The sequence below is a fragment of the Geotrypetes seraphini genome, chromosome 2 (genome assembly GCF_902459505.1).
Source record: "Geotrypetes seraphini chromosome 2, aGeoSer1.1, whole genome shotgun sequence".
Classification (NCBI taxonomy): Eukaryota; Metazoa; Chordata; class Amphibia; order Gymnophiona; family Dermophiidae; genus Geotrypetes; species Geotrypetes seraphini.
Window position 1 is genome coordinate 18,493,719 of NC_047085.1, and position 12,667 is coordinate 18,506,385.

The following is a 12,667-nucleotide window of genomic DNA, read 5'->3' on the forward strand; positions in this document are numbered from 1 at the left end:
CGAAGAAAAAAGGTAGCACCCAGGGGTCTCAATAACAGAAATTCTTTTCTCCGCTTCTGTGTGTCTCTGGCCAAATCAGGAAACATTTGAACTCTCAGTCCCAAAAATTCTTTATGTTTATTTTTAAAATATAATTTCAATAGCCATATTTTATCCATTGTAAGAGCAACTGAAAGAAGCAAAGTTGCCAGAATGGCTACTTCCCTATCTGAGGATTCTTTTTTTTTTTTAATTTCTTTATTCTTTTTCAAACTTACATCAAGTGCACAAAAAGAACAACATGAAATACTATCGTATAACACTTGAACATCATACATTATATTCTTAATATGTAAATTAATTAAAAACCCTCCCCCCTCCCATCTTTCTATACATACAATCATTAAAACTATCATATTCCTTCAAAATTTCAATTTCGCTACATCTTATCTTCCAATCCCCCCACCCCCCTATGTATATTATCAAAGAAAAATGATGCCTATTCACTACAAAAATCAACCATCGGTCTCCATATCTTTAAAAAATTTATAAAAATAGTACCTATCTGAGGATTCTAATAAAGCTGTCACATCCATAGGCTCTTGATTTGCTTCTTGTAAGTTCTTTTGATCTTTAATGTCTTTAACAGGAAGGTAATAGACCTGAGTGAGAGGTGGTATAGAAGATTCAGGAATTTCCAATATTTCCGTTAAATAACGAGCAATCATTTCTCTAGGAGTTACTGTTGTAATCTTAGGAAAATTAATTAATCTAAGATTATTACTTCTTGAAGAATTTTCAAGTGATTTAAGTTTTCTTCTTAGATTTGTATTGTCTTTAATTAATGCCCACTGTATTACTTTATAAGAATTAATATTCTGTTGTTGGTTTTCTATCTGCGATTTCTTATCAGTAGTGATTTATTTCTGTAGTTCTAAAATATCCGTATCATACACTTTAAACCGTTAAACCGCTTAGTTTTAAGCAGGTAAGAAATTTTTTAAATAAATAAAATAAATTTTGAAGTGTATGAGGCTTGTGCAGATGAGGGCAGAGCTGACAGGAAAAGAACTCAACAGGACGGGAAAATTAGTTCCTGCGGGGACGGGGAAAAACTTGTCCCTTTGTCATTCTCTACCACTTGCTAATTGGTAAGGAATGCTGATGTCTGTGTTTTGTTAATTGAATTTTGATGTTATAACACGGGTCAGACTTTAGAGGCATAGAGACCGCTCGTAATCGCATTCTGCAGCAACCATGTAGATTAAGGAGTTTACATTGGCTTCCTTTTCGATTAATAGTTCAGTTTAAATGTGCCTGTATAATTTTCAAAATTCTGCATGGGTTCTTTGACCCCCCCCCCCCCCCCGATCCCTCTGTCTTTAAATTCCACGAGTTCTTTAAGTTGTAGAACCATCCATACATTCAAACTCTCTTTTCCCTCTGTAAAAGGTATCAGATCTATCCGTAAAATTGCCCATTCTTTCCCTTTCTTATTAATTGCAATTTGGAACGACCTACCTTCGGTTCATAGACAACACTGCGAAAGACAAAGGCGCGCGCTGACAACTGAGCGCAAGATGGAGGCGCGCGCCGAAGAAAATTACAGTTTTTAGGGGCTCCGACGGGGGGTTTTGTTGGGGAGCCCCCCCCAGTTTACTTAATAGAGATTGCGCCGGCGTTGTGGGGGGTTTGGGGGGTTGTAAGCCTCCACATTTTACTGTAAACTGAACTTTTTCCCTAAAAACAGGGAAAAAGTGAAGTTTTCAGTAAAATGTGGGGGGTTACAAACCCCACAACGCCCCCACAACGCGGCACAATCTCTATTAAGTAAAGTGGGGGGTTCCACCCCACGCCCCCCCCCCCGTCGGAGCCCTAAAAACAGTAATTTTCTGCGGTGTGCGCCTCCGCGCTGCGCTCAATTGTCTGCGCGCGCCTTTGTCCCGGCGCGCTTTTGACCTGACACCCCTACCTTCTCAAAGAAGATCTTGCCCATCACCTCACGTTTTTCCAAAAATTTTGAAAACTGCTTTGTTTCACAGTTTTCTAGCAGATATGTTTTAATAGCATGTATATTTTCTTTTTTCATAACTATAACTATTGTTAACTGAGTCAAGGGATGACTCGGTATGTAACGCCAAGATTTAGATTAGAATAACATAATAGAGTAAGCCATTGTAAAGCTAATGATGGCATTTTTTGTTTTGCATTGCTTTTCAAAGCATTACGGAATATGATGAATCATACAATCATTTGGTACATTCATTTTTGTTCAGGGGTTTGTTGGTACAGTTTTGCATTGATTTCAGAAGTAAAATACTGTTACTAGGTATAAGCTTTCCCAAATGTATTTTGTGCAACAACATCAGAGTTGCTTACTGAGCATCCAGCACTGTGCCCCAGTCATTGGTTGAGAGAAAGTACAAGGTCGTGGATTTTCTATACCGCCTGGGTGGCTCCTCTTGTTCTGATACCTGGGACCTCATGAAAAAGTATAGTGGAAATTGCATCAGATAGGGCAGGGTCTCACAAACTTTGCGAGCTGCGGCACACTGAACTGGCGGCTGCGGCTCGCGAGCACCTGGAAGTGCGCAGACGTCGACACAGTGATGTCACACATGCGTGATGTCATCACGTCGATATCCGCACGTGCATGGAGGCCCTCCAGAGCTGAGCCGCCAGCGGGGAGGGGGGGGAAACTGAAAAAGAAGAGGCATGTAGAGGAGAAGCGACGCCAAGGAGGAGAAGAGGCAGCAGTGGCGGCTTGACTACCTACAGGATGTACCTCTCGCTGCGAGAGGCCCGTCCTGTAGGCGGTCAGCAGGTGCTGGCGCCTCTCTTCCTCCCCGGTGTCTCATGGCACACCTGAAATCTTGTTCGGCACACAGTTTGCGAGACACTGAGTCAAGGGAAGTGACTGGACTTAGATGGGTGTTATGATCTTTATTAGCTTTCATTTTTATAATTGCCGTTTGTGTAAATAGGTGAGAGCAGAGTGGTAATATTTTGTCTTCTTTCCTTCAGCCACTCAGATTGATCCCAACGAACTCCAGGAGCTGTTCCAGGAAACTTCTGTGAACGTCTTCCGAATTAACTCTAATGGTATGTGTCGTTCAATAAAATCCTCATTGTAATCCAAATGCTGGTGAAAGATATCTCCTCTGATCACTAGGTCCAGCAGCATTTCATCTTAATGTAATTTTACTCACTTGTTTGCTTCCTTTTTTTAAAGAAAAAAAAAATCAGCCATGTACATGTTGCAGGAGAGAGCCTATGCCTAGCTGCTTTGATCTATCCTCTCAGCTATGCTAAGACCACACCAACTCATTTCACAGTGCCAGTGAATAGCCTTTAAATAGTAGTGACTTTGTCACTGTCAGCCTGATAATTTAATGTTGAGTTCAGACTATGACCTGATTTTTACAGAAAACACAATATAAGGAAACTCTTTATTTGCAAACCAAATTTTAAAAGGGTTAATATGTATGTTAGACTTCCTGTTATAAAGGTAACCCATATGTGAGAAGTGTACAAGGCACCTATTTTATGAAGGCCGCATAGGGATTTATGTGTCTCAGTAAAATAGACTCCCAGATCTAGCTTGATTAATAAACAATTGCCAACACACAGATTTATACCTGATCCCACGGGTAAGGTAATTTATAAGGTTCATCGAGATGGATGTTTAAGTCTCTCACAATAAGAAGCGGTGGGGTAGAAAGAGATAAGATCAGAAAGAACTTGGGAAATCCACTGCTTATTCCTAGGATAAGCAGCATAAAATCTGTTTTACTACTTGGGATCTAGCTAGATGCTTGGGACCTGGGTTGTCCATTGTTTGGAACAGGATACTGGGCTTGATAGTATGGCAGCTCTTATAACATAGTAACATAGTAGATGACGGCAGATAAAGACCCGAATGGTCCATCCAGTCTGCTCAACCTGATTCAATTTAAATATTTTAATTTTTTTCTTAGCTATTTCTGGGCAAGAATCCAAAGCTCTACCCGGTACTGTGCTTGGGTTCCAACTGCCGAAATCTCCGTCAAAACCTACTCCAGCCCATCTAAACCCTCCCAGCCATTGAAGCCCTCCCCAGCCCATCCTCCCCCAAACGGCCGTACACAGACACAGACCGTGCAAGTCTGCCCAGTAACTGGCCTTAGTTCAATATTTAATCTTATTTTCTGATTCTAGATCCTCTGCGTTCACCCCACGCTTCTTTGGACTCCGTCATCGTTTTCTTCTCCATCACCTCTCTCGGGAGCGCATTCCAGGCATCCACCGGTTGGCTCTCAGGCATTGGTGGAACGAGGCATTATGACATCACAATCTGAGCTCTGGAATGTTGCTGCTCTTTGGGTTTCTGCCTGGTACTTGGGACCCAGGTTGGCCATTGTTGGAAACAGGATACTGGGCTTGATGGACCTTTGGTCTGTCCCATGCCATCTTCACATGCAAGTAGTGGCAATCTGAGGTCGCCACTTAACACTTATATGCAATCTGCACAATTAAATGTTGTGCAAGGCTTCTAAAATGTCTTCCAAAATAGCATGCTTAATTAGTGATTTTAGCCTTTTTTTCAAAATGTAGCATTGCAGGTCTACAATTGCAGTTTATTTTTTCGGTAACCGCTCCACAGACTTGGAACGCCCTCCCAATTTATTCACAAAAGGAGCAGGATCTGGGAAAATTCAAAAGTAATCTAAAAACATTTCTTTTTAAAGATGCCTTTGGTATTTAATCTTATAACCCTTAGGCCACTGATTTTACTGTATTATTATGCTTTTATTTGTTTCCCTCGTGTACTCTTCCTTTTTTGTTCTGCTTTTCTATATGGAATTGTATTTCACATCCCCTTTTTACCTTATGTTATGAATATGATGAGCTAATCTTTAACCCTATGTTATTGTTTAAAGTTTGCATTGTATTGTTTTCCATTGAATGTATTTTAAATTGTTCATCGCTTAGAATTCTGATTAAGCGATTACCGTATTTTCACATAGATAACGCGCACCCGTGTAAAACGCGCACACGGGTATAGCGCGCAAAAAACACATATTTATGTATATAAATTTTTATATACCGCGCACACCCGTATATCGCGCATGCTGCCTGACTCTCCTTTCGCCCGCCCCGACTCTCCTCTGGAGACCCCGACTCTGTTTTCGCCCGCCCCGACTCTCCTTTCCTCCTTGAAATCCTGTCCCTACCCTGAAAGCCTGATGCCCCCCCCGACGTCCAATTCACCCCCCCCCCCCGCAGGACCGCTCGCACCCCTACCCGAAGAACCGCTCGCACCCCCACAGCCTCACCCCCCTCCCCCATGGAGAAGCAGTCTACCTTGTTTCCAGATGCCAGCGAGCCCAGCTGTTTTCTCTGCCGGCGGTCCCGCCCCTTCTCTGAGCCCTGCTGCGCTGCTTTTTCTTCCGGCGGTCCCACCCTTTCTCTGACATCAGAGAAAGGGCGGGACCGCCTGAAGAGGAAGCAGCGCAGCACAGGGCTCTGAGAAGGGGCAGGACCACCGGCAGAGGAAGCAGCTGGGCTGGCATCCGGAAACAAGGTAGACAGCTTCTCCATGGGGGAGGGGGGGAGGCTGTGGGGGTGCGAGCAGTCCTTCGGGTGGGGGTGCGAGCGGTCCTTCGGGGTGGGAGTGCGAGCGCTTCTTCCGGGTGATGAATCGGGCGTCGGGGGGGGGGGGAAACTATGTAAAAAAAATTTTGTACAACGCGCTCACGCGTATAACGCGCAAGGGTATGCACGGTTTGTAAAAACCACGTATAACGCGCGCGTTATATGCGAGAAAATACGGTAATCAAAAGAACCATTAAACTTGAAACTTTTTATTTTTTTCAGTATTCACTGTAATCCAATGGTCTCAACCTTTTTTCCTGTGAAACATACTTCATGGATGATACTTGCATATTTGATATGCTGTATATGTGACTACCATGTAATTTATATACAGTGGTGCCTCACACAACGAACTTAATTCGTTCCAGGAGCAAGTTTGTTATGCGAAAAGTTCGTTATGTGAAACGCGTTTTCCCATAACAATACATGTTAAAAAAAATAATTCGTTCTGTAGCATAAAATATGCTAAGATGACATAAAAAAAGATAAATTTTTGGTTATTATTTTTATTTAGATACATCTAAAAACATAATTGTTTTTTAAAACAACACACATTTTTTAAATTTAAAGACAGACTAAGTAGAGTCTAATTTTACAGTGAGAGGGCAGAGTCTCAGCGGCAAAAACTGGGACTTAACTGTTCATTTTTATTTTTTTTCTACCGTGTTTCCCCGATGATAAGGCAGGGCCATCAAATAAGACAGCCCCCCCTTTTTAGAAAAAAATGTAAAATAAGGCACCCCCCCGCAAATAAGCCACCCACCGATACCTGCGCTTACCCGAATCGGGTGGTACGGTGGGTGACTCCGTGTGGTCCCTGGCACCCCCGACACGATCGGGGCAAGAGGGAGCTCAAGCCCTCTTGCCCCCCCGACTCCCCAACACGATCGGGGCAAAAGGGAGCTCAAGCCCTCTTGCCCCCCCGACTCCCCGACACGATCGGGGCAAAAGGGAGCCCAAGCCCTCTTGCCCCGCCGATTCCCCAACTCCCCGACAATATCGGGCCAGGAGGGAGCCCAAGTCCTCCTGGCCACGGCGACCCCCTAACCCCACCCTGCACTACATTACGGGCAGGAGGGATCCCAGGCCCTCCTGCCCTCGACGCAAACCCCCCCTCCCCCCAACGACCGCCCCCCCCCAAGAACCTCCGACCGCCCCCCCAGCCGACCCGCGACCCCCCTGGCCGACCCCCACGACACCCCCAACCCCCTTCCCCGTACCTTTCTGTAGTTGGCCGGACAGACGGGAGCCAAACCCGCCTGTCCGGCAGGCAGCCATCGACGGAATGAGGCCGGATTGGCCCATCCGTCCCAAAGCTCCGCCTACTAGTGGGGCCTAAGGCGCCTGGGCCAATCAGAATAGGCTCGGGAGCCTTAGGTCCCTCCTGGGGGCAGGGCCTGAGGCACATGGTCGGGTTGGGCCCATGTGCCTCAGGCCCCGCCCCCAGGAGGGACCTAAGGCTCCCGGGCCTATTCTGATTGGCCCAGGCGCCTTAGGCCCCACCAGTAGGCGGAGCTTTGGGACGGATGGGCCAATCCGGCCTCATTCCGTCGATGGCTGCCTGCCGGACAGGCGGGTTTGGCTCCCGTCTGTCCGGCCAACTACAGAAAGGTACGGGGAAGGGGGTTGGGGGTGTCGTGGGGGTCGGCCAGGGGGGTCGCGGGTCGGCTGGGGGGGCGGTCGGAGGTTCTTGGGGGGGGGCGGTCGTTGGGGGGAGGGGGGGTTTGCGTCGAGGGCAGGAGGGCCTGGGATCCCTCCTGCCCGTAATGTAGTGCAGGGTGGGGTTAGGGGGTCGCCGTGGCCAGGAGGACTTGGGCTCCCTCCTGGCCCGATATTGTGTGGGGAGTTGGGGAATCGGCGGGGCAAGAGGGCTTGGGCTCCTTTTTGCCCCGATCGTGTCGGGGAGTCGGGGGGGCAAGAGGGAACCAGGCGGAGAGAGGGCAGTTAAGCGCAGTGCCTGCGCGGAAGGATGCAGCTCGGGCGACTTCGTTGTGTGAAACGAAGTTCGTTGTACGGATCAAGACATAAAGTTCGTTGTGCGCAGCGTTCGCTGTGCGAGGCGTCCGTTATGCGAGGCACCACTGTAGTTTGCATCTATAGAAACATCCCCCAACAGTAGATGTTAAGTAGAAATAGGTTATTTCCCCATAAAACTAGCCATACCAAAAATAAATAACTAACCTCCCTTTTATAAAGCCGAGCTGCTGAGCAGCGCAAGCTAAGGGCTCCTTGTATCAAGCCGCGCTAGCGGTTTAACGCGGGAAATAGCACGCTTTAAACCGCCAGCCGCGCTGGCCGCTACCGCCTCCTCTTGAGCAGGCGGTAGTTTTTAGGCCAGCGCGGGGGTTATAACGCGCGTGATGAAAAGTCGCGCGCGTTAACCCCACTAGCGCGGCTTGATAAAAGGAGCCCTAAATGTTGAGCTGTTAATTTTAACATGTTTTTACTCCTGTTTTAATGCACTTCTAATGCGATTTGAAACCTTATTAAATCCTGAGTAAACATGAACCCCTCCCCCCACCACTAAAGGGGTCAGAAAAATATTGAGTTGGGGATATGGAGAAATTATTGCAGGTCTTCCAAGGATGTTATACTTATCTTGATTCCAATAGTGATTAATTAACAGAAATTATGTACTTAGTGCAATTTTTTGTGTTTTGTATTTTTATATTGTCTAGTCTATTTTGAGTCCCAGGTTCAGGCCTCAGATGCAGCGAGAAGTAAATTAACAAGATGATAACCAGGTGGTGCAGAAAAAGTATATTATATAGGAATTGGCTTTTACAAATATACTGTAGAGCAGGGGTGCCCACACTTTTTTGACTCGCGAGCTACTTTTAAAATGACCAAGTCAAAATGATGTACCAACAATAAAATTAAAAAAAAACACAACGCACACTGTACGCATAGAATTGTTAATTATCATTCCTATTCCGGGGTTTTTTCCCAAAGAGGTCAAAGCAGATGACTCTATGCACTGTCACCTCAGTAGCAACCGTACAAAAATAGACAAATACCCCCCTCCCTTTTTACTAAACCACAATAGCAGTTTTTAGCGCAGGGAGCTGCTCTCGACGCTCATAGGCTCCCTGCGCTAAAAACCACTATTGCAGTTTAGTAAAAGGGGACCATAGTGTAAAATTATAGACAGCAGATATAAATTCAGATACATTTTGATCACTAAATTTAAAATAAAATCATTTTTCCTACCTTGTCTGGTGATTTCATGAGTCTCTGGTTGCACTTTCTTCTTCTGACTGTGCATCCAATCTTTCTTTCAGCCTGTATGCTTCCTCTCCTCCACACCTCATTCCCTCCCCCAACTTTTTCTTCCTCTCTCCCTGACCTTTCTTTCTTTCTCTCTTCAAGCCCCCTTTCTTTTTTTTTTCTGTTTCTCTTCTTTCCTTCTGTCTCCCTGCCTGCCCCCTTTCTTTTTTTCTCTCTGCCTTTCCCCAAGCCACTGCCGCTGCCATTGGGGAACAGGACCCAAACCGCCACCAATGGATAACAGGCCCCAAAGCTGACGCCGATGCCGCCCCATGCTCTCCCTGCTTTGGCCCGACCAGCATTCCTCTCCCCGACGTCAATTCTGCTGTCGGAGAGGAAGTTCCACCCAGCCAGGCAGCGATTGGCTGGCCCGAACTTCCTCTCCGATGGCAGAATTGACGTTGGGGAAAGGAAGACTGATCGGCCCGATAGATCGCCAAGGCAAAGTGAGTCCTGGGTGATCGACTCACTTTGCCTTGGCGAGCTACCCGTCGATCGCAATCGACCTATTGGGCACCCCTGCTGTAGAGCATAAATTGGATTTAGAGCTGCTTCTTTGTGTGTACAAAGAAAATGTGGCTGACCTTCTGAAAATGACCGAGAAGGGGTATGTGGGTATATTAGAGAGCAGAGCAGAAAGCGCCTGTGTCCTGTCTGAATGAACGGTGTGTGTGTAGGGGTGAAAGGCTGAAGGAAGAATAGAGAAGAGGAGGCAGGGGGGTTTGAAGTCTGTCTTTATAGATTTGAGTTTGTTCTAAAAATAGCATCTTCTAGTATCTGGCTGTATTCCTTTTGTTTGTTCAAGCATCGAGCCCAAAAGACTTTTGCTGGCCTTAAGTACTGGTCTTAATGTATTTTCCAGTATCTCTCCATGTCACAATTTGGTATTTGTTTGAAACAATTTCCTTCAATTGACAAGGAACACCTGACTTTATGATATCTTTTGAAAGTCCAGGCTTTACAGGATACTTCCAAGTACTAGGCAAGACACTGATGCCCAGAGACAACTACAGCATGAATAGCGATACTGACATTGACACCTTTGTCACCATCTACATCATCAGTCCTACCTCCATAGGGGGAGTTACGTAAAAAGGTTAAGAAGCACAAACATATTTCCTCTTCTAAACTTGCATCGTTGGCGTCTCAAGAGTCTACAATATCAATGCATTCCAAATGTTGATGCACAGAGACAAGATCGCTGTCTTTACAGTTGGTGTCTCCCTTGAGGCATGTCTCAACATTGAGGTCAACAACGCCTTGACAACCGACACAGCCTGCACCTTCTGTACTGATTTCTACCTTGGTACTGGCGCCTTCCCTACAAGACCAGATTAGAGAACTGGTTCAAAGGGAGTTGACTGGGATGCTGCAGTCACACACTGCAAGCATCTGCCTTGATGCATCCAGTACCATCTCAATCCGAGCTACATTCCAAGCTGCCTTCGAGAGCTAGATCTTGGACTCCACACTGTCGATGTTCAGTGTCGAGATGGATGAAATCTTCTAGGGAGCATAGTTCTTCCTCCCATTCAAGACATACCTCCAGTCAACGCCGACTTTCATCTCAGAGCACCTTGAAGTATTCCTCAACATTCTCTTTGACACTTACCATTTCCGAGGTATGACATCGAGGAATATGATTCTCGCCTCACTTAGCATTCTTCCTCTGAATACCCAGACCTATCTGCTGAGGAGTTTTGCTAAATACCATCAGACCCTTTTCCTTATCTTCCTCGCGGAAAGTCATTGCCATGCCCTCTTTTCAGTTCTGCACTGAAAATTTTATGCATGCATCTTTGTAGAATAGTTTATAGTAAGATACATACATAAATCTAAATTATTGTCCAAGTAATTAATAATGTAGACCGATTTAGTATAGTGTCTGTGGAATCTTCTAAAAATTCTGTAAGGTTTAAATCAGTTGCTACCAATTGGTCTACTCCTTTCTCCGAGCCTAATTTTTTCTTTTGTGGGATATAGTAACAATTTGAGATAGGTAAGGAATCTGAGTTTGGAAGTCCCAAAACCTCCTTTAAGTACTTACGAAGTAATATTTCTGGTGAGATAAGATGGGTTTGGGGGAAATTAACCAATCTCAGATTTCTAGACCTAAGTAAATTCTCCATATTTTCAAATTTTGAATGCATGATTTGTGACTCTTTAAAAGCAGAGGTAGATACCTTTTGCAATGTGGAGATTTGGGTCTCTGAGACCCCCAGACGCTTATCTAGGATTTTTAAATTTGAATCGACATTATCAAATTTCTGAACAACCTCAGTAGAAAATTTTTCATTTTGTTTTGTAACTGATAATAACATCCCCTCAACTCTAGTATTAATAAGCCAAATAACTTTTAGGGAAACATCCTGTGGAGGCTCAGGTGACACGAATCCAGCGGCCCCTTCTTCTTGCAATTAAACATGAGGCATAGGTTTAAATACAAGAGTTGAAGAAATAATTGATTGTTAATAGCCAATTAATGGTGATAATAGACTCATTGCAAGTGCAAATTGGACATGCGCCCAAATTTGTGACACAGTTTTGAGCACCATTATAGAATTGGGGGGAGAGTGGCTTCACTGGCTTCCGATTATCTCCAGAGTCCACTTCAAATGTGCCTGCCTCACTTTCAAGATCCTACATGGTATTCTCCCTCCCTTCATTATACTCATTACCTGGTTAACTTCCTATACTTGTGTTACATCCCAGCTCCTCCCTCAGTATCCCACGATTCCTTTATCCCTCAGGAATCCATCCAATCCCTGTTTAAATCCTTGTACCGTACTCTGCCTGATCACTTCCTCCGGTAGCGCATTCCAAGTGTCCACGACCCTTTGGGTGAAAAAAAACTTCCTTGCATTTGTTTTGAACCTGTCTCCCTTCAGTTTCTCAGAATGCCCCCTCGTATTTGCTGTCCCCTTCAGTCTGAAGAATCTGTCCCTATCCACCCTCTCTATGCCCCTCATGATCTTGAAGGTCTCTATCATATCTCCCCTGAGCCTCCTTTTCTCCAGAGAGAAGAGCCCCAGCCTATCCAGCCTCTCTGCTGGAACACTGCTCATACGCCGATAGGCTGGGGCTCTTCTCTCTGGAGAAAAGGAGGCTCAGGGGAGATATGATAGAGACCTTCAAGATCATGAGGGGCATAGAGAGGGTGGATAGGGACAGATTCTTCAGACTGAAGGGGACAGCAAATACGAGGGGGCATTCTGAGAAACTGAAGGGAGACAGGTTCAAAACAAATGCAAGGAAGTTTTTTTTCACCCAAAGGGTCGTGGACACTTGGAATGCGCTACCGGAGGAAGTGATCAGGCAGAGTACGGTACAAGGATTTAAACAGGGATTGGATGGATTCCTGAGGGATAAAGGGATCGTGGGATACTGAGGGAGGAGCTGGGATGTAACACAAGTATAGGAAGTTAACCAGGTAATGAGTATAAACCAACCTGGTCGTGCATGTGCAAGACCGGAGGGCTAGGACTTCGATAGGAAGGCAGGACTTAAATGAGAAACCAAGGTGGCAAGGGAGCCCCTTCTGATGATTCAGACAAGTCTTGACCTGTTTTTGGGCCACCGCGGGAGCGGACTGCTGGGCAGGATGGACCTGTGGTCTGACCCGGCAGAGGCACTGCTTATGTTCTTATGTTCATTCTTCTCTCTTGGAACTCCTGTAACCCCAATTCCGCCAGATCCATCCAAAAACTGAAACTTTCCTTTCCCTCTCTAAAAGGCGTTTCACTTGTAGGAAAACTAGGTTCTTCCCTCCCTTTCCGAATCACTCAAC

The 12,667-nt window shown here is 45.5% G+C and overlaps 1 protein-coding gene across 8 annotated transcripts in view; it reads left to right on the forward strand.

The window, feature by feature from the left end:
* Window positions 1–12,667, forward strand: part of TSNARE1 (t-SNARE domain containing 1) — an 843,012-nt gene that overhangs the window by 214,202 nt on the left and 616,143 nt on the right. For all 8 annotated transcript variants that reach the window (XM_033933058.1, XM_033933059.1, XM_033933061.1 and 5 more), the window contains one exon: window positions 3,004–3,081. In XM_033933058.1, the coding sequence (XP_033788949.1) occupies window positions 3,004–3,081 (78 nt within the window). The remainder of the gene's footprint in view (window positions 1–3,003; window positions 3,082–12,667) is intronic.